At 44.9% G+C, this 19335-nt stretch overlaps 2 protein-coding genes and 1 pseudogene across 4 annotated transcripts in view; all 3 read left to right on the top strand.

The window, feature by feature from the left end:
- Positions 1 to 508: 508 nt before the first annotated feature.
- GPR61 (G protein-coupled receptor 61) lies at positions 509 to 7878 on the top strand. Of its 3 annotated transcripts, XR_004433859.1 has the most exons (3): positions 509 to 584; positions 3142 to 5265; positions 5928 to 7878. XR_004433859.1 is itself a non-coding variant. In XM_033197214.1 (2 exons), exon 2 carries the CDS (start codon positions 3648 to 3650, stop codon positions 5001 to 5003), a length of 1356 nt encoding a protein of 451 aa, XP_033053105.1. In that variant the 5' UTR covers positions 509 to 584; positions 3145 to 3647; the 3' UTR covers positions 5004 to 7878. The 3 variants fall into 3 exon arrangements, 2 of the variants coding, with proteins under 2 accessions (XP_033053105.1, XP_033053104.1); XM_033197214.1 differs by having other exon boundaries at positions 3145 to 7878; XM_033197213.1 differs by having other exon boundaries at positions 3142 to 7878.
- Positions 7879 to 9131: 1253 nt separating this feature from the next.
- The window catches only part of GNAI3 (G protein subunit alpha i3), a 48579-nt gene continuing 38375 nt past the window's right edge, over positions 9132 to 19335 (top strand). The window contains exon 1 of the mRNA XM_033197215.1: positions 9132 to 9457. Within this exon, the coding sequence (XP_033053106.1) occupies positions 9340 to 9457 (118 nt within the window). The 5' untranslated portion in view covers positions 9132 to 9339. The remainder of the gene's footprint in view (positions 9458 to 19335) is intronic.
- LOC117075133 lies at positions 16552 to 17103 on the top strand (annotated as a pseudogene).

The raw sequence follows: 19335 nt of genomic DNA, 5'->3' as shown, positions 1-19335 counted from the left end.
AACTTTGGACCATCCCCTGGAGCCTCAGTCCCCTCCCTGGCCTAAGCCTTGGGGCCCTGGGTCTGCGCTGACCTGATGCATCAGCACCTTGGTTCTGATGTCACACAGAACCATGCACCTCTCCTATCTTCTCTTTGAACCACTAAGAAATCAAGGCCAAAATGTAACTTGCCCAAGGTCACACAGCTAGTAAGTGCCATAGCCAGGCCTTAAACCTGGATTTTCCGACGCCATGTACTTTTTTTTTTAACTTCATCAGGCTGGTCAGGAGGGTCTCCTCTACCTATCATTACCTGGTCCCACGAAACTTTTGAGATGCAATCTAGCAGCCTGAGAGAAGTGAGAGGAGTTGAGCTCACTGCCCGGCACCTTGCCTAGGGTATTGGTGCCCATCTTTTTGCTCCAGAAGTGACTCTGAGGGGCTGGGTGAGAAGCAGGAGGCCATTAGGACCCAGAGGCTCTCAGAGCACTCTGCTTTGCCGGCTGCCTCTCACCGCTCACTGCAGTGCTTCAGGCTTCAGCAGCTTTGGAGAAGCATCAGCTGAGAGGAGCTATCACATGGGAGCCGGGACTGCTCAGCAAAGGTAGGAGTTGCCGACTAGGCCAGGAATGGGGGCCAGACTCAGGGCCTGGTGGTGAGTGCCAAGTTATCTCCATAGAAGGGCGGCTTTCCAAGGACCAGCCCTGCCTACCTTCTGGTGAGCAGGTTGATCAGGAGATGGGCTCTCAGGTATCCCGAAGGCGGTATTGGGGTGTGGGCATCTCTGAAGCCCAGAGCTGGGGGGTTGATCATCTCCTGCCGGCAGGAGTACCCACATCCTGCAGACAAACAGCATTCCCCGTCTGTCTTGCTCCATGTCATGAAGATGGGTCTCCCACATTCTAGGAATGGGCCCTTCAGCATCCAGGCTGATGGGCAACTGTGTCCTGGGCGTGGGCAACTCTGCTGAGGAGAGGTGTTGTAGCTCCCCGGAAATCTTCCCTAGCTTAGGAGGGGCATGCTCTTGTCTGAAGGAAGGCTAGGCTCAGGTCTTTGGGATGGAAGCTCTGGATCTGGAAAACAGGTGCATGTGAATCCCAATACCTCTGTGGCCTTGGGCTGGGCACTTATGCACATCTTGCATCCTGTAACTTGACCATGCCCCTGCTAGAGGCCCAGATCTCAGGCCCTAGTGGCAAAGCCTTCTAGGTACTGAAGGTCCTGGAGGTAAGAGGGGTGCTGTTGGAAGGAAGTAGTGGGGGAAGGAAAGCATCTGTTGGGGGAGTAGGCATAATGATATGACCTGGGAGAAGAGTAAAGATCCCGGTTTCACCTATGAAACTGCTACACCGCAGCCCTCCCCTCCATAGCCCCTGTCCATTAGTGAGGGAGTGCCAAGTAGCCAGATACACTGATCTGTCTGTTAAGAGAAAAATTGGATTCCTGGCATTTAGGAGTCATTGTGGAGACACTGGCAAGCTTGAGGGGGCTATGAAAAAGAGCAATGTCCAACGCCTTCGTGCTCAGGGCTCCATCATGGCTGCATGGCATCCCTCCAGCTCCACGTGGAAACCACATCTGCTTCCTTCCGTCTGGGACTCTTGATGTCCATCCAGACATGGTGGGTCTCCTCCTTCAGCCACCAGGGAGGAACTCTGAACCACATCGTCTGGGCTTCACTCATAGGCAGAAGGGATAGGTAAACTGCAGCATGGAGAGTAAGGAGGAAGGATGCTTCTCCTAGCATTTCTTTCAGGCATTTTTCCTGGTAGACTCTTATGAGAAGCTGCTGTTTCACTTTTGTGCCCACTCTTCATCTTCTCTGCAGACCCTGAACCTCTGTGGGCACGTTAACTGTGAAATGAGCTTTCTGTATCCCTAGAGAGAGGCACGTCTGTAGGCAGTTGCCCAAAGTTAGGGCTTCCTCAAGTCCAGGAACCCCGGCTACCCTTTCCACAAGAGAGTCCCTTGGCTGGCACATAGCTGGCTGACTGAGTGTTCTTGGAGTTTATCCTAGGGGGCAGGGATTCAACTATCAATTTGAGTTTGATTCAATTCACAAAATTGTATCCAGCACCTATTGCAGGCATAGCATGTTAGAAGTTGGATCGGTGTAAGGTTTGTGGAAACACCAAAAACCAAAGGTGACTGTAAGGCTGTAACTGTGGAGGAGAGTGAGACCCATCTTGCCATGTGGTCCTCTTTATTGCAGCCATAGAAATGATGGGTTTTTAAACTGAGCAACCTCAGTGCCTCCTCCTTACTTCTTTTTCTATGACTGCAGTAACAGTCTAGAACCAAGGGGGTTCCTGGTCAGGGATCCTCCAAGGGTAGCTCTAGAGACCAGAGATTTGGGGATCTGGAGAGCTGGAGGTTGGCAGCAGCTCCTTTCCCACAAGAGGGACACAGTGGCCTTGAAGAGTTCTTAAGTGGGTGGAGGAGGGCAGCTTGAAAGTGACTTCTGGCTTTGGGAGCAGTGGAGGCTGGATGAGCTGGCTTGCCAGTTTCCTTCCAGCCGGGACATTTTATTTTCATTGCTCTTTCTCAACATTCCCAAAGTGGCAGCTCTTTGTGCTGGGAGTAGTGATGTCAAAAGAGCCTAAAGCACAGCTCCCCTTCTCAGGTGATAGCCCCAGAGCAGCAAGAGACATTTTTAGAGACAGCTGAAATTCAACTACTATTTACTGGATGCCTATTACAGTCCAGCCAGCATGGAGGGCACCTTCACATATGGCATGGCACAGTGAGCAAGAGTACTGGCCCTGGGGCCAGACTGCCCAGGTAGGTGCCCAGCCCTTGCCGCTTACTGACCTTGGGTAAGTTACTTAACCTCTCTAGACCTCAGTTTCACCCCTTGCAAAATGGAGATAAAAATAATATCTACCTCATAGGGTTGTGTGAGGAATAAAATGAGTTAATATAGGTAGAGTGCTGAGAACAGGGCCTGGCATGTGGAAAACGCCGTATTAATGCTACTGCTTGTCATTAATATTATTATTAACAAATCACGCAGGATCCAGAAACACAGTTGTGAAGCAAGTCTTCTTCCTTTCATTTTACAGATGGATTTATGAGGAAACTGAACTTCAGAAGATTCACAGAGTTAGTAATGCCCAGAATTGGGACTAGAAACTAAATTTTGTGCTCCTTCTACTCCCCAGCAGCTCCTGCCATTCTGAGGAGACAAGAAATCAGGAAATTTACATAAGGAACTCTAAAACTGAGGCACCATCCCAAAGATCAGCAGGACCCTGAGAAGGAGAGACAGAGGATTTAGAATCCCCGGCTAACAGTTCTGGAAAGGGTAGAATGATATGGAGAATGAGAATGGCAGAAAGGAGATGGAAAAGGAAGAGGTGAAGGCCATTTCAAAGGCGAAGTGTTGAGTGGGTCAGGCTCCTGTACCTCTCACGTCTCCTGCTTCTTAGCAGTCACCAAGGCAGATCCTGGAGCTACCTCTGGCTGGAAAGGGGATATGAGCTTCTGATCCTTCAGCTGCCTGGCCTGGCGCTCTGTACGCAGACAAACCTGCCCAAGAGGCTCCAGTGGGAGGTGCCCCCTACGAAACCGGGAAGCCTGGGCCTGGGCTCGCCATCCCAGGGTCGCTGGACTAGGATGGGGGATGGGCCTGTGACAGGAGGTACCCTGGGTGTCCTCTTTCGGCCCCATGGAGTCCTCACCCATCCCCCAGTCATCAGGGAACACTTCGACTTTGGGGAGGGTCCCTCAAACCCCAGGTCCCTCTACTGCCAGTGGGGTCCCGGAGGTGGGGCTGCGGGATGTTGCTTCGGAGTCTGTGGCCCTCTTCTTCATGCTCCTGCTGGACTTGACTGCTGTGGCTGGCAATGCCGCTGTGATGGCTGTGATCGCCAAGACGCCCGCCCTCCGAAAATTTGTCTTTGTCTTCCACCTCTGCCTGGTGGACCTGCTGGCTGCCCTGACCCTCATGCCCCTGGCCATGCTCTCCAGCTCCGCCCTCTTTGACCACGCCCTCTTTGGGGAGGTGGCCTGCCGCCTCTACTTGTTCCTGAGCGTGTGCTTTGTCAGCCTGGCCATCCTCTCAGTGTCGGCCATCAATGTGGAGCGCTACTATTACGTGGTCCACCCCATGCGCTATGAGGTGCGCATGACGCTGGGGCTGGTAGCCTCTGTGCTGGTGGGTGTGTGGGTGAAGGCCTTGGCTATGGCTTCTGTGCCAGTGTTGGGAAGGGTCACCTGGGAGGAAGGAGCTCCCAGTGTCCCCCCAGGCTGTTCACTCCAGTGGAGCCACAGTGCCTACTGCCAGCTTTTTGTGGTGGTCTTTGCTGTCCTTTACTTCCTGCTGCCCCTGCTTCTTATCCTTGTGGTCTACTGCAGCATGTTCCGAGTGGCCCGCGTGGCTGCCATGCAGCACGGGCCGCTGCCCACGTGGATGGAGACACCCCGGCAACGCTCTGAATCTCTCAGCAGCCGCTCCACGATGGTCACCAGCTCGGGGGCCCCCCAGACCACCCCACACCGGACGTTTGGGGGAGGGAAAGCAGCAGTGGTTCTTCTGGCTGTGGGGGGACAGTTCCTGCTCTGTTGGTTGCCCTACTTCTCTTTCCACCTCTATGTTGCCCTGAGTGCTCAGCCCATTTCAACTGGGCAGGTGGAGAGTGTGGTGACCTGGATCGGCTACTTTTGCTTCACTTCCAACCCTTTCTTCTATGGATGTCTCAACCGGCAGATCCGGGGGGAGCTCAGCAAGCAGTTTGTCTGCTTCTTCAAGCCAGCTCCAGAGGAGGAGCTGAGGCTACCTAGCCGGGAGGGCTCCATTGAGGAGAATTTCCTGCAGTTCCTTCAGGGGACTGGCTGTCCTTCTGAGTCCTGGGTTTCCCGACCCTTACCCAGCCCCAAGCAGGAGCCACCTGCTGTTGACTTTCGAATCCCAGGCCAGATAGCTGAGGACACCCCTGAGTTCCTGGAGCAGCAACTCACCAGCGACATCATCATGTCAGACAGCTACCTCCGTCCTGCCCCCTCACCCCGGCTGGAGTCATGATGGGCCGCTGGACACTCGGAGGGATATGGGGCTGGGGGCCAGTTATGATTGCAAGGACCACCTTGTGGGATCACCTTTTCCCAGCTGGCTAGGGCTGAGGCTGGGGTCTCTGCACACAGCTTTTGCTTAGTGTTTCCTGGGTCAGGAACAGAGTCAACAGGACGAACGTGTGCAAAAGCCTTGGACTTGGCTGTGATCTTTGACTGCTGGGGGAGGGAACCTGGGTATGGTGAGACGGTGACGAGAGAAAAGGGTCACAAAGGTGAGGTGAAGCCTCTCAACCAGTGAAATTTCCATGCTTCCAGAGGCAGGGAATTCTCTAAGGGTAGGAGTTGGAGGATACAAGGCAGCAGGCCAGGTTTGGAGTTATTCTAGGGGCCATTTAGGATATTTTATTTTTCAGTGTAATTATCCAGGGCAGTAATTGCACCCAAGCAAGGTAAGAAAATGACCCATGTTTTCTCATTTCCTTGCTAGGTTTAAAAAGAACTAAATTATAGCCAAGTGTTTCCACTTGAGTTAATAGCTCGTTTTTCTGGTTTTATACCTGAGATTTCCTTAAAACGAGAGGACCAGTAGGGTGTATTCCTTTACTGAGTTTGGCCAGAAACAAGGCAAAATAGAAATTAGGGTCCATGGAATAGAAGATAGGAAAGCTGACCGCTCTCCCACTCTTCAGGATAAGCCCTTCTGTTCTATTTCTCTGTCTTTCTCCTGCACACAGGAGATCAAGGGTAGAGCCTGATCTCAGCAGAGACAAGAATAAGGCAGAATGGCTTTCCTGTCTTTTAGGAGGAAGAACTAGAATGCCTGGGGGTCAGATGGGCGAGGGTGGAGGTTAGCATTTGAATTGGTAAAGTAGCTGGATACAGAGAGTCCAGGTAATCAGCCTGATCAATAATACTGCGAATCTTTTCTTTCCAGGACTGGCTTCCCTGATCTCTCTCCTCATGGCAGCGACCCACCTCCAGTCCCGTGGACAATCGGGTACAAGAGACTTAAGGTTGGGCATGGGAAGGGTGGGGTTTCCATGATCCATTAAATGCCTTCCTACTCCCATTCATCGCTCTCAAAATTAGCTTCAGTGACAAAGACTTAAATCTCTCTCCTATCTGCAGCACTGGGTTGGAGAGAGGGCACAGGAGTTGGTCTTGGCTGTTCATTGATTGAGACTGTAGGAACTGTGTTGGTTGGTATTGGTGGTGGTATTTTCAACAAAGAGGGAATAATTGCAAACTGGACAGGACACCCATCTGGGACCACCTGTCCATCCTACTTCCCTCAATTGAATCAGGTAACACTAAAGGGTCAAGGCAGGGCCAAAAGGTGGTGTGGTCTGCATTTGAACAAATTCCTGGCTCACTGAGCATCAAAGGGGGAAATGGGCTGGTGGGAGTGGGATAGTCTCCCCTTTAAACAGTTAATAAATAATTTTTATAAAAGGTTATACTGATATCAACATTGACTCCTTTAGTTCAATTCAGTGCATAATAGTTGAACACCCACTAGTCCTTGGGACCCACACAGGGTGTGTGGTCACTGCTTTTAAGGAGTTCATAGTCTAATTTGATGAGATACCTTGTATTTTCACAAAGCACTTTGATCTGATAAAGCACTACAGAATGTGCTTCAGAAATATACTGGAGAATATGTCCATGGTTCTAACTTCTGAGAGTTCAGCCCATGGCAGCAAGATGCATACCTGGAAGCTTCCTGCAGATTGTAGAAAGCATAGGGGTTGTAAATGAAACTCTCTAATGAAGAAAAAAAAAAAATTAAATGAAACTGGGCAAACAGCTTTCCCCCTTTGTTGTAGGAAAATTTCTAGGTTTGTCTTCCTACCACTAGATTATTATACCAGTCTAGTGCCTATTACACTGAGGAAGTCACCTAAAAACATAGCATATATAGGGAGGAGAGTCGTTTGTGATTGAAAAACATGTTCACCTCTCCTCCCTATTAAAATAAATGCATACTGAGTAATCAATCATTCCTAGACAGGGAAAAAACTTCTTTCCAATACCACTAATCAGCTATTAGATACAAAGTATTGCCAGCAGGTGGCAGTGTGAGTCCAATGGAAGGAGGAAACGCGAGTGTATGTGGTGGGAGGAGGAAGGGGAGGGCATTAAACATTGCCTGGCAGCCATTTTGTTAATTTATTTTGCCTTTTCCTTTGACTTTGCCCTCCAACCCTTCCTTCACATACATCAAAGAAGAAGGTTTTAAGAGTAAGGGTATCTTTAATTCAGGCTGAAATTTCCTGACACTGTGATCTCACTGGTGTTTATTACAGAGTTTGACATACATGGGTTCATTTGCCATTTATTTTTCCCTGTAGGAGTGGATCATGAAGGAAATAAAAATTTCTCTTTTATTATGCTGAGAACTTTCCCAACAATTTCTGCTATGACCACCTTCCAGGAGTTTTCTAGTCACCAGGATGCCTTGGTAAAGTTCAATACGTAATCTTTGGCTCTGAAAGCTGTTCCTGGACAAAATCTGAGCTAACTCACTGAAGAATCAACAGATTGAGGCAACCATCCGGTCAGTTACTTTTTCCTGCATCCTGCTGGTGTTGGGGTAACTCCCAATCCTAGATGAAAACCTTAGACTTTCTGTTGTCAGGTGTCCCCAGGCAATATCGTAGAGGGGCATGATAGAAAAAGGTAACTCTGGGGTCAGAGAGATCTACTTACTCACTGTGTGAAGTTGGGAAAGCTGCTTAATTTCTCTGAGCCTACTTCCTCACCTGTAAAAATGGGGATCTTTATTACCTACCTCACAGGGTTGTTGTGAGGATTAAGAGATGGGATGTGGAGGCACCTAGCCATATCTGGCAAATAGGTACTCAATAAATATTGGTTTTACTTCCCTTTCCTCTTGCCCTTTTTCCCCAAAATTATTGATAATGGAAAAGCGGTCCCTTTCATTCTAACAGTCATTTGGGAATGACTGGGGGACTATTCAAACCTCGAAGAATTGGCATTGCTAAGAGTTATGGTGGACGAGACTTTTTAAAGTGGCTCTAATCCTCTAATTAAATCCTTCTAATTAATGAATCATCACTATATAGACCTTTCTGTTGGGACCTTACATTCTCAAGTTCAGATTCTATTAGAGAGAGAAAGTAATTTATAATCACAGGGAAAGGTTTTAGGGACTGAGTTCCCTTCCCTAGAATGTATAGTAATTATGGGCTTATTTGCCTGAAAAGTTCATTTAGGACTACCTTCACGCAGTATCCAGGGTTATTAGTGAAAGATGCTATCGGCCTGGGGCTTTCACAGTGGACTTGTTTCAGGTGAGAATAGGGCTGAGAGGCAAATTTTACTAGAATTTCTCCTTTTGTATGTAATCGCAACAGGAAATTTTAATAGGAGATTCACAGGATGCACTGGTTTGTTTCAGGGTGTGGAACTGAAGTTGACTTATCTTGGTTTTAGTTCTAAGACCCTAAGGTAGGAAGATCTGAATTATACTGGAGAGAAGGGCAGCATGGAAATTTTATGGAGGAACTACGGGCTTACCTTTAAGGTTATCGAGTATCGGCTAGCGATTTCATGTGGCCTTTTGCCAACATAGGAGTTAAGCAAATCTCAAGCCCACAAAAAAACGTGAAAGGCATAAGGACCAGGGGACATTTTGAGAGGAGTCAGTGGGCCAGAGAGGGCGAAAAGATATTGCTAAGGTCCTGAACACAGTCGGTGTTACGGTCTCAGATGTGAGACGTGAACGGCGCCCAGGCCGGGCAGCTTGTTCCCATTCCATTGATCCGATACAACCCCAACAGAGGCAGTGTCCCACACTTGGGTAGGGGCCCCGAGTCCCCAGAGCAAGAGATCAAAGGGGTTTTCTAACAGCAGAGAAATTATCAGCAGAAATTCCCGCGCGGGATGTAGGCTTTAATTTAGACATCTCCGCCCCAAAACTGGCATTTTGAACGAGGGAGGGCATTATTTGTTGGAGGCCCCGGTTTTTCTCCATTTATCCAAATCAGGTAGCCGAAAGGTAAATGAGGCTTCAAGTTGGGCGGCGGGCAGCGAAGTTGACAGAACCTCGAAACTATAGATCCGCCGCCCAACCTAGCAGCCAGGTCCCCGTGACTTCCGCTTTCGGTCTCAACTCCTCTCCGCGAAGACAGTGGTTTAAACAGTGAAGGCTGCGGGGCGTCGCCGGAAGTGTCGTAAACGCCGGATATCCGGTTCTTCATGGCGCTAAGGGAGCTGACGGAGAGGGCCGCCGCCCAGCAGTAGACGCTGCCTTAACCTGCGGAGCAGCAGTTCCCGCGGTGTGTGAGTGAGCCCGGGCCGGTGTCCCCTCTTCCGCCGCCACCATGGGCTGCACGTTGAGCGCCGAAGACAAGGCGGCAGTGGAGCGAAGCAAGATGATCGACCGCAACTTACGGGAGGACGGGGAAAAAGCGGCCAAAGAAGTGAAGCTGCTGCTACTCGGTGAGGGACTGGAGGCGGGGACTGAGTGGTGGTCGGGAGAGCCTAGGCGCTTGGAAGGCCTGAACGGGGTCTAGTCGGGCAGACGAAAAGGACTCTAAAGGGATCTGGAGGGCGTGCCGGGTGTGGGGGCGGGGTGTTGGGGTTCATAGCTGAGGCCCCAGAGGGCGTGATGAGGGGGGTGGGGTTTTGGGGTTGCGGGAATTAGGCTGTAGAGGGTGTGACTCCGGGCTGGAATTCGTTTAGCAGAGAGACTTGGGAGTATGGGCTGGTAGGATATTGAGGGAGTAGGAATATGGGGAAAGCTCATAAAGGAAAAGTTGATACTCGGGAAGGTTTTACATTGGGTTGGAGCGTGTTGGTAATGGTTTGTGAGTTTGGAGCGTCGTGGTTCTTTGGCAGGATAAAGCTAGGAGGCTTGAATGGATGGTATAGAGACTGGAACAGAATGGTCACATAAGGACGTTGACATTTGTTAGTGAGAGAGCCTTTTGAACTGTTGGAGGAACCCTGGATTATCCAGGAACATGAGGGTAGGTAGATGAGATAAATGACAAGTTATCAAGTATAAAGGAAAAGAGCTTGGGTGCAGAGGCCATCTCTACCTTTCCACAGCTTTCTATCATTTTTATTTTCAAAGTTTTATAACGCCTTCTTCTGTTTTTATAAAAGGATGGGAAATGGTGTGAGCTGAAGAAATTTAAAGAATGATTTGTTTGAGCTTTGTAGCAGAAGATATAGTGAACAAGAGATTACACATTGGAGAGTGCTGAACAGTTGCTATAGATGATGTGCAGTTGGAATAGTTATCTTAGGATAAGTTACAGAGTTGGACATATTTACTGTAAAGACTATGGTAGACTTCTGGTGGCTATTGTATCCATTTTGGCCTCTTCAAAGCAAAACCATTGGCTTCAGGAATTACTGTTTATGTTATCTGATAGTCGTTTTAAGTGTCTTTTTTTGTGCAGTCGGATGTGTTGTACTCAACACGAGTTTTAAAATTTTTGAGAGGCTCAGTAAATCATACAAAGAATCCTGGCATTAGCTTATTAATAAATCAAGCCACATTTCTTCATTATTAGTATTTTCTAGGGTAGTATTTCCATTAGAGATGAATAAGTAGGAGTAGGGGTTTCTGTAAGCAATAGAAATTTACTTTTTAAAACAATTGGTTTTTGAGGAAAAGGAGTCACTTTAGGGGAAGTGCTAAATTTTCGTAGTATAAAGCTCCAGAGGACAGAATGTACCATTGTAACCCAAGACTTATTTTGTACTCTAGGACATGCTAAGTGCCCCGGTAGTCTCTTCTTAACGTATTTGGTTGGTTGTAGATTGCAGAGGCTCTGGTAATAGCTTTTTTGGATATACTATAAAGGGAAAGTTATGTATTGGAGCTTAAGCTTCCGGTTTGTATACTTCAACTTTCAGAAGATGCGAGTTCAGATTGTTCTAGACTGCCACTGTCAGTGTAACAGGTGGATAAGCATGGTCCCTGGTACATAGTAGGTGCTCCTTAAATATTTACTGTTAACCAGCCTGAGCCAGCAAATGTTGAACATTGGTTCTTGGGGCCTTTGAGAAATTTGATATAAACTATAACATTTAGGGCATTCACTTTTTTTTTTTTTTTGAGACGGAGTCTCTTTCTATCGCCAGGCCTGATGTTGGCTCACTGCACGCTCCGCCTCCCGGGTTCACGCCATTCTCCTGCCTCAGCTTCCCGAGTAGCTGGGACTACAGGCGCCTGCCACCACGCCCGGTTAATTTTTTGTGTTTTTGGTAGAGACGGGGTTTCACTGTGTTAGCCAGGATGGCCTCGATCTCCTGACCTCGTGATCCACCTGCCTCAGCCTCCCAAAGTGCTGGGATTACAGGAGTGAGCCACCGCGCCTGGCCAACATTTTCTTTATTGATTTATTGGTTATGAAATTAAAGATGTATTCTCATCTTCTGTGAGTGATCTGATTTACACTGACCAACAGAGATACCCTCAGGACATCAGCTTATTGTAATGTAATTGGAAACTTTGAGACTTTCTTCCAAAAGGCAGGATTAGGCAGGCACAATTTGGACAGGCAGAACTTGTCCATATGTCTAGAAGAATTTTTATTCAGGATTTTACAAATAGTGCATTTAATTAAAAACAAAATTAGACACTTGATGACTTAGGGAACTTGAAAGGCAGTGAGTAAAAATCAAAGTACCAAACATATTTGCTTTCAATTTTTATCAACTTCATTCTTTTTTAAGTAAGATTTTTTAAAAAAATATTCTTGAGCAAGTTAAGTCCAGAAATTCAAGTAGTTTGCAGAAACATATGTTCTTGCTTGAGCCATATCGTGACACACATAGAAAATTAAAATTATCTTCTGTGCTATTTCTGTAAGCAAAATGTACCCAAAACAGTATACAATTTTCTTTTTCCTGGATAATATCTCCTTTGCTGTAGATGCAAGTCATTTTTACTTTATCACTATGGAACTTAGAGATCTATCTACCTACCCTTGTGTCTCCTGACACATGATATATTTTCTTATGGGAGTATAGTTTAACATGGTGATGAATAGCATGGGTCCTGAAGTCAGACTGCTTCAAATCCTAATTCCCATTTACTAGTTATAGCCTTGGGAAAGTTAATTTCTCTTGGCCTCAGTTTTCTTATCTTTAAAATGGAGAAAATAGAGCTACTTCTAGGATTGCTGTGAGGATTAAATATGATAATGATGTAAAGCAGAACACAGCTTGGCACATAGTACTAGCTTCATGAAGATTAGCTATTCTTATTAAGTCAAAATGAATGTTACAGATTGTAGGTATTATGGAAATCATACCAAATTAAGAAGCTAGTGTGGGCCAGATTATTAACAGACACTTCAGTATTATAGTTCTTCCTTTGATAACCTTTGGTTTGAATTTCCTTTAGATGTTCTTGGAAAGGGCTGGGCATGGTGACTCATTCCTGTAATCCCATCACTTTGGGAGGCCGAGGCTGGTAGAATCACCTGAGGTTAGGAGTTCAAGACCAACCTGGCCAACATGGTGAAACACCATCTCTACTAAGTACAAAAATTAGCCGGGCGTGGTGGTGTGCACCTGTAGTCCCAGCTACTTGGGAGGCTGAGGCAGGAGAATCACTTGAACCTGGGAGGCAGAAGTTGCAGTGAGCAGAGATGGCGCCACTGTACTCTAGCCTGGGCGACAAAGTGAGACTGTTTGTCTCAAAAAAAAAAAAAAAGTGTTCTTGGAAAGATCTTGGTAGGTTTATCAAATTAGTGTTTAATTATGACATTCTGTTGAAAAAATACTATGCAAAGCTTCCCAACCAATGTTCCAGTGCTTAGGATGGCATATAGGTGTGCTGTTTACAAATTTTTTATAGCATTGAAATTTTAAATCATTTTTAGAAGTTCAAACTTTTACAGCAGTTGAAATTACATTTGAACATCTTTGGTATGATTTCCTCTTTAAAATTCCTGAATTTGGTAATTTGGTTATTTACTATTTAACAAGGTAGAGATGGGGGTCTCATTATGTTGCCCAGGCTGATCTCAAATGCTTGGCCTCATATGATTCTCCCATCTCAGCCTCCCAAAGTGTTGGGATTACCAGTGTGAGCCACTGTGCCTACCCTACCATGAATTTGGTAATTTGAAAAAATTGTATTTGGTATAAATACTAAATTTATACCAATTTTATATTTAATATCATCTGTAATACTTTGTATTTTTTATGCCATAATTTCATAATAAAAATAAATTTTGTGTGTGTGGGTTTTGTTTTGTTTTGTTTTGACCGGAGGACAAGCAAGAAAATTTTTTTTTCACCAAGCTCTTTCAGCTCACCCCAATGAGCCTTACAAATATTTTTAATATGTGCCATCATGTGACAAAGGTTGGGAAGCACTGGTATAATGGATAAGAGCAGTGCTTTTGGATTCACACAAAACTGAATTTAAGTTCCACCTCCATTTATTAGCTCTGAGACCCAGAGCAAGTAACTTAACCATAAGAATCATAATTTTTACATATGTAAAGCAGAGATGATGTTTCATAATATGAAATGAGATAATGCATGTAAAATGCTTCACATTAGTGCCTAGCAAATAAAAAATAGTAAGTGATCACTTCTGTCAATGATTGTGAGACTTACAATTTTAGCTACTTTTTTCAGAGGTTTTTCAGACAGCTATTTTGTTATTTTCCGTATTAATATACTCTTTTCAAAGATCTTCAAATAATTTTAATATCCTTTTGTGGTGAAAGGAATTAAATGTTAGTCCTTTTTTTACTCGTCACCATACTAATGAAGATATTTAGTTTTGTAAGTTGTTGAGTGATCTGCTCTCTGAATTTCCATTTCTTGATAGTTTCCTTTAGCAGGTTCTGAGAAAACTTAAAAAAATACTTTGTTCTTTGGAATTTGCTGGTGGTAGTATGGCAGAAGGCCAGTTGCATGCAGAGAACTGGAATCATCTAATTTACTTGAACTGTTTATTATACAGTTAGTTATTTATATTTAAATCACTGCATATTATTGGCTGAATATGCTTATTATCGAGAATAAGACTGCCCTTTGGTAAACATGCCATTACATTATATCCTCCAATAGGATTATACCCTTTATTATGTTTGCCATTTACTTGGGATAAGGTTCATAGCCTGTTACATTTCATGTGAGGATGCATCTTGTGTCTCGGGGAAGAAAAGCTTTGTGTTTTATAAGCACTTATCATTCTTTGTGTCTTTTATTTAAATGCATTAGTCACTTTTTTTTTCCTTTTTTTAACATTTCAATAAGTTTTTGGGGAACATGTTGTGTTTGGTTACATGAATAAGTTTAGCAGTGATTTCTGAGATTTTGGTGCACCCATCACCTGAGCAGTGTACACTGTACCCAATGTGTAGTCCTTTATCCCTCACTCCCCTCCCACCCTTTTCCCCAAGTCCCCAAAGTCCATTGTATCATTCTTATACCTTTGTGTCCTCATAGCTCAGTGCCCACTTATGAGTGAGAACATACAATGTTTGGTTTTCCATTCCTGAGTTACTTCACTTAGAGTAATGGTCTCCAGTTCCATCCAGGTTGCTGCAGATGCTGTTATTTCATTCCTTTTTATGGCTGAGTAGTGTTCCATGGGTGTAGAGGGGTGTGTGTGTGTGTGTGTATATATCACATTTTCTTTACTCGTTGATTGATGAGCATTTGGGCTGGTTCCATATTTTGCCATTGTGAATTGTGCTGCTATAAACATGCATGTGCAGGTACCTTTTTTGTATTATGGCTTCTTTCCTCAGGGTAGATACCCAGGTGTGAGATTCGTGCATCAAATGGTAGATAAACTTTTAGTTCTTTAAGGAACCTCCACACTGTTTTCCATAGTGGTTGTATTAGTTTACATTCCTACCAACAGTGTGAAAGTGTTCCCTTTTCATCACATCCATGCCAACATCTATTTTTTTTATTACTTATTTATTTTGGCCATTATTGCAGGAGTAAGTTGGTATCACATTGTGGTTTTGATTTGTATTTCCCTGATAATTAGTGATGTTGAGCATGTTTTCATAAGTTTGTTGGCAATTTGTATATCTTCTTGTGAGAATTGTCTATTCATGTCCTTAGCCCACTTTTTGATGGGATTTTTTCGTGCTGATTTGAGTTCCTTGTAGATTCTGGATATTAGTCCTTGGTCAGATGTATAGATAGTGAAGATTTTCTCCCACTCTGTGGGTTGTGTGTACTCTGCTGATTTCTTTTGTTGTTCAGAAGCTTTTTAGTTTAGTTAAACCCCCCCTCCTTTTTTTTTTTTTGAGACGGAGTCTTGCTCTGCCCCCCAGGCTGGAGTGCAGTGGCCGGATCTCAGCTCACTGCAAGCTCCACCTCCCGGGTTTACGCCATTCTCCTGCCTCAGCCTCCCGAGTAGCTGGGACTACAGGCGCCCAGCTAGTTTTTTGTATTTTTAAGTAGAGATAGGGTTTCACCGTGTTAGCCAGGATGGTCTCGATCTCCTGACCTCGTGATCCGCCCATCTCGGCCTCTCAAAGTGCTGGGATTACAGGCTTGAGCCACCGCGCCCGGCCTAAACCCCTTTTTTTAATTTTTGTTTTTGTCTTTGCATTTGCTTTTGGGTTCTTGGTCATGAAGTCTTTGCCTAAGCCAATGACTAGAAGGGTTTTTCCAATGTTATCGTCTAGAATTTTTATGGTTTTGGGTCTTAGATTTAAGTCATTAGCCCTATACACCAACAGTAACCAAGCTGAGAATGAAATCACGAACTCAATCCCCTTTACAATAGCTGCAAACAAAAAACAAACAAAAATACCATAGGCATATACTTGACCAAGAAAGTGAAACATCTCTACAAGGAAAACTACAAAACACGGCTGACAGAAATCATAGATGACACAAATAAATGGGAACACATCCCATGCTCATGGATGAGTAGATTCAATATTGTGAAAATGACCATAGTGCCAAAAGCAATCTACAAATTCAATGCAATTCCCACTAAAGTATCACCATCATTCTTCACAGAATTAGAAAAAAGAATCCTAAAATTCATGTGGAACCAAAGAAGAGCCCGCATAGCCAAAGCAAGACTAAGCAAAAGAATAAGCCTAGAGGCATTACATTACCCGATTTCAAACTATACTATAAAGCCATAATCACCAAAACAGCATGGTACTGGTGTAAAAACTGGCATATAGACCAGTGGTACAGAATAGAGAACCCAGAAATAAAGCCAAATAACTTCCAGTCAACTGATCTTTGACAAAGAAACAAAAATGTGAAGTGGGGAAAGGACACCCAGTTCCACAAATGGTGCTGGGATAATTGACAAGCCACATGTAGAAGCACTAACCACTTTTACAGTCTGAAAATACGGCCCTTTTCAGGAATTAAAATAATGTAATCTTCCCCGACTGCACTATTCCTGTAGTACACTGATGGCCATAGAGTAGGGTGCTTAATACTAGATTTGACAGGGCATGGATGGTTCTAATAAGTGCTGCTACTACGTTTCTTTAAAAAATAATTTTTAGCATATTAAACTTATATGCACTATTACAAAAAAGTCTTTTAGTTTTTAGGCAGTTGTCTCTGTTAAAAGTGATTCCTCCTTTTCGAGGAAGACGCGGTTGTAGGACTTGCGGATCTTTGGTTCGCACGCTCCTGCTCCTGACTCACCGCTGTTCGCTCTCGCCGAGAAACAAGTCGGTCAGGAAGCCGCCCAGCAGCCATGGCTTTTAAGGATACCGGAAAAACACCCGTGGAGCCGGAGGTGGCAATTCACCGAATTCAATCACCCTAACGAGCCGCAACGTTAAATCCTTGGGAAAGGTGTGTGCTGACTTGATCAGAGGCGCGAAGGAAAAGAACCTGAAAGTGAAAGGACCAGTTCGAATGCCTACCAAGACTTTGAGAATCACTACAAGAAAAACTCCTTGTGCTGAAGGTCCTAAGACATGGGATCGTTTCCAGATGAGAATCCACAAGCGACTCATTGACTTGTACAGTCCTTCTGAGATTGTTAAGCAGATTGCTTCCATCAGTATTGAGCCAGGAGTTGAGATGGAAGTCACCATTGCAGATGCTTAAGTCAACTATTTTAATAAATTGATTACCAGTTGTTAAAAAAAAAAAAAAAAGTGATTCCTGGCCTAGAGATCTTTTAGAGATGGTTAGTAAAACCTGAAGCACTATGCCATTCCTCCCCCGTGGTGCTGAGCTTCTTCATCCTCTAGCTTCTTGGGAAGGAAAAGGGAGTTGTTAGGCCTCTGCAGATATTTCCTTTTTTCGTATCCTGTCTCTCTTCCTTCCCTGGTTTCTTCTGTAGCATACTTTCTCTTGGGGAAAGGCGTGTGTGTGTGTGTGTGTATGTGTGTGTGTTTCATCAGGTCCTTCCACTAACTTCCACTCTTTTTTTTTTTTTTTTAGACAGAGTCTTGCTCTGTCGCCCAGGCTGGAGTGCAGTGTCGCCCAGGCTGGAGTGTCGCCCAGGTGCAATCTCAATGCAACCTCCGCAATCTCACTGCAACCTCTGCCTCCCGGGCTCAAACGATCCTCCCATCTCGGCCTCCTGAGTAACTTGGACTACAGGCTAATGCCACCACCTCTGGCTAATTTTTTGTAGAGATAGGGTTTTGCCATCTTGCCCAGGCTGGCCTTGAACTTCTGGGTTCAAGTGATTCGCCCACCTCAGTGTCCCAAAGTGTTGAGATTATAGGCTGAGCCACTGTGCTCAGGCTCTAACTTCCATTCTTAAAAGTCCCTCATCTGTAACCAGGAAAAAACAATATAGAGAGACAGATGGCAGGAAAATCAGTAGCTATGCAAAAATGGAATGTTCAAAATGCGGAAGAAAAAACTGAGACATTGTGAAGAGTCTTTTGGTTCCTTTATTAGAGGACAGTTTTTTACTTGGAATTTTTGAAAAATCTGTTCTCTCTACTTGAGATGGCTTCTCTTTCTGCTCTTCCCCCAGCGTATTAATGAACTACATCCTGCTACTTACCTCAAGTCAGTTTATCCAGTACAGAACTTGCCTTCACTCTTCACCCCCAAATCCACCTGTTGGGAACTTTTCTGTTTCGGTACCACCATTCTCAACATCATCTAGACTGAAAACAGCACTTGTTTTTAACTCCTCTCTTACAACCAGTCAGTTGTGAGGTCCTATGACTCAGTCATTACTAGATTCCAGATTTTTGGTCTTTAAGGTTTTTGGTAGACTGACCTAGGATTTTAATATTTTATTTTTCTTAGTAAATACATTTTAAAAATCTCAGATTGCTGTCTGTTATGATTACTATTTAGTTCTCTTTCCTTCGTGAAACTTTTGAGACAGTCTCACTCTGTTGCCCAGACTGAAATGTAGTGGCACAATCTTGCATCACTGCAACCTCTGCCTCCCAGGTTCGAGCAATTCTTGTGCCTGAGCCTTCTGAGTAGCTGAGATTACAGGTGTGCACCACTGTGCCCAGTTGTTTTTTGTGTTTTTAGTAGAGATGGGGTTTCACTATGTTGGCCAGGCTGGTCTCAAACTTCTGGCCTAAAGTCATCTACCCTGCCTTGACCTCCCAAAGTGTTGGGATTACAAATGTGAGTCACCATGCCTCACCATTGGTGAAACTGTTTTGATGTTCTGAATTGGATATGACATGACTCTCTCTTTTTGAAACCTTACTTTTTATGCCACTTATAGTCTGCCTTATATATGGTTATTTATGAACTTATCTGGTCCTAACAATATGGTCTTTTAGGGCAGGAGGACTAAGTATTTCTCATCTTTGTATCTGTTGCAGGACCTAATATAATGCTGAAGTGTTTTTGCCCATAAGGAATAGGAACACCACTCATACAAGTCACAAGTAAAAGATATATTGAAAGGACACAGTAGGCAACTTCATAGGTGTTAGACATTCAAGAATAGGTAAGAAATGAAATACGGGTAGGTTGTATGTACGTGGATTGTGATACCCAACCCCCACCCTCTCCCCTATTTCTCCTAGAGCAGAATGACCTCCCCCGAGTCTTCAACTTTGGCTTACTCTGACATCTTCTGTGGCTCACACACTGCCCGACCTGGTAGTTCAAGTGCTTCGTGTTATCTGATGCAGGCTCGCAGGATCCCATTCCCGTTCCTGGGAAAGAGTATCAGATTGGCCCAACCTTGTCATGTGCCAACCACAATCCAGTCATGTATGGTTGGGGTATAGCAGGGTTGATGGGGTATCATGAGTTTTATAAGGTAACCCTTTCAAGGACTGGAGTAGGCCAAATTCTCTATTAAAGGCATGGCCAGAGAATTAATGCTTAATAAAGAGATGACAATGCCTAACACCTAGTACGCACTCACTAAATATAAGTTGAACATAATG

Source organism: Trachypithecus francoisi, unplaced genomic scaffold, assembly GCF_009764315.1.
Source record: "Trachypithecus francoisi isolate TF-2019V2 unplaced genomic scaffold, Tfra_2.0 Lachesis_group5, whole genome shotgun sequence".
NCBI classification, from domain to species: Eukaryota; Metazoa; Chordata; class Mammalia; order Primates; family Cercopithecidae; genus Trachypithecus; species Trachypithecus francoisi.
The sequence above is the reverse complement of the archived record's forward strand: the minus strand, read 5'-3'. Positions and strand labels throughout refer to the sequence as shown.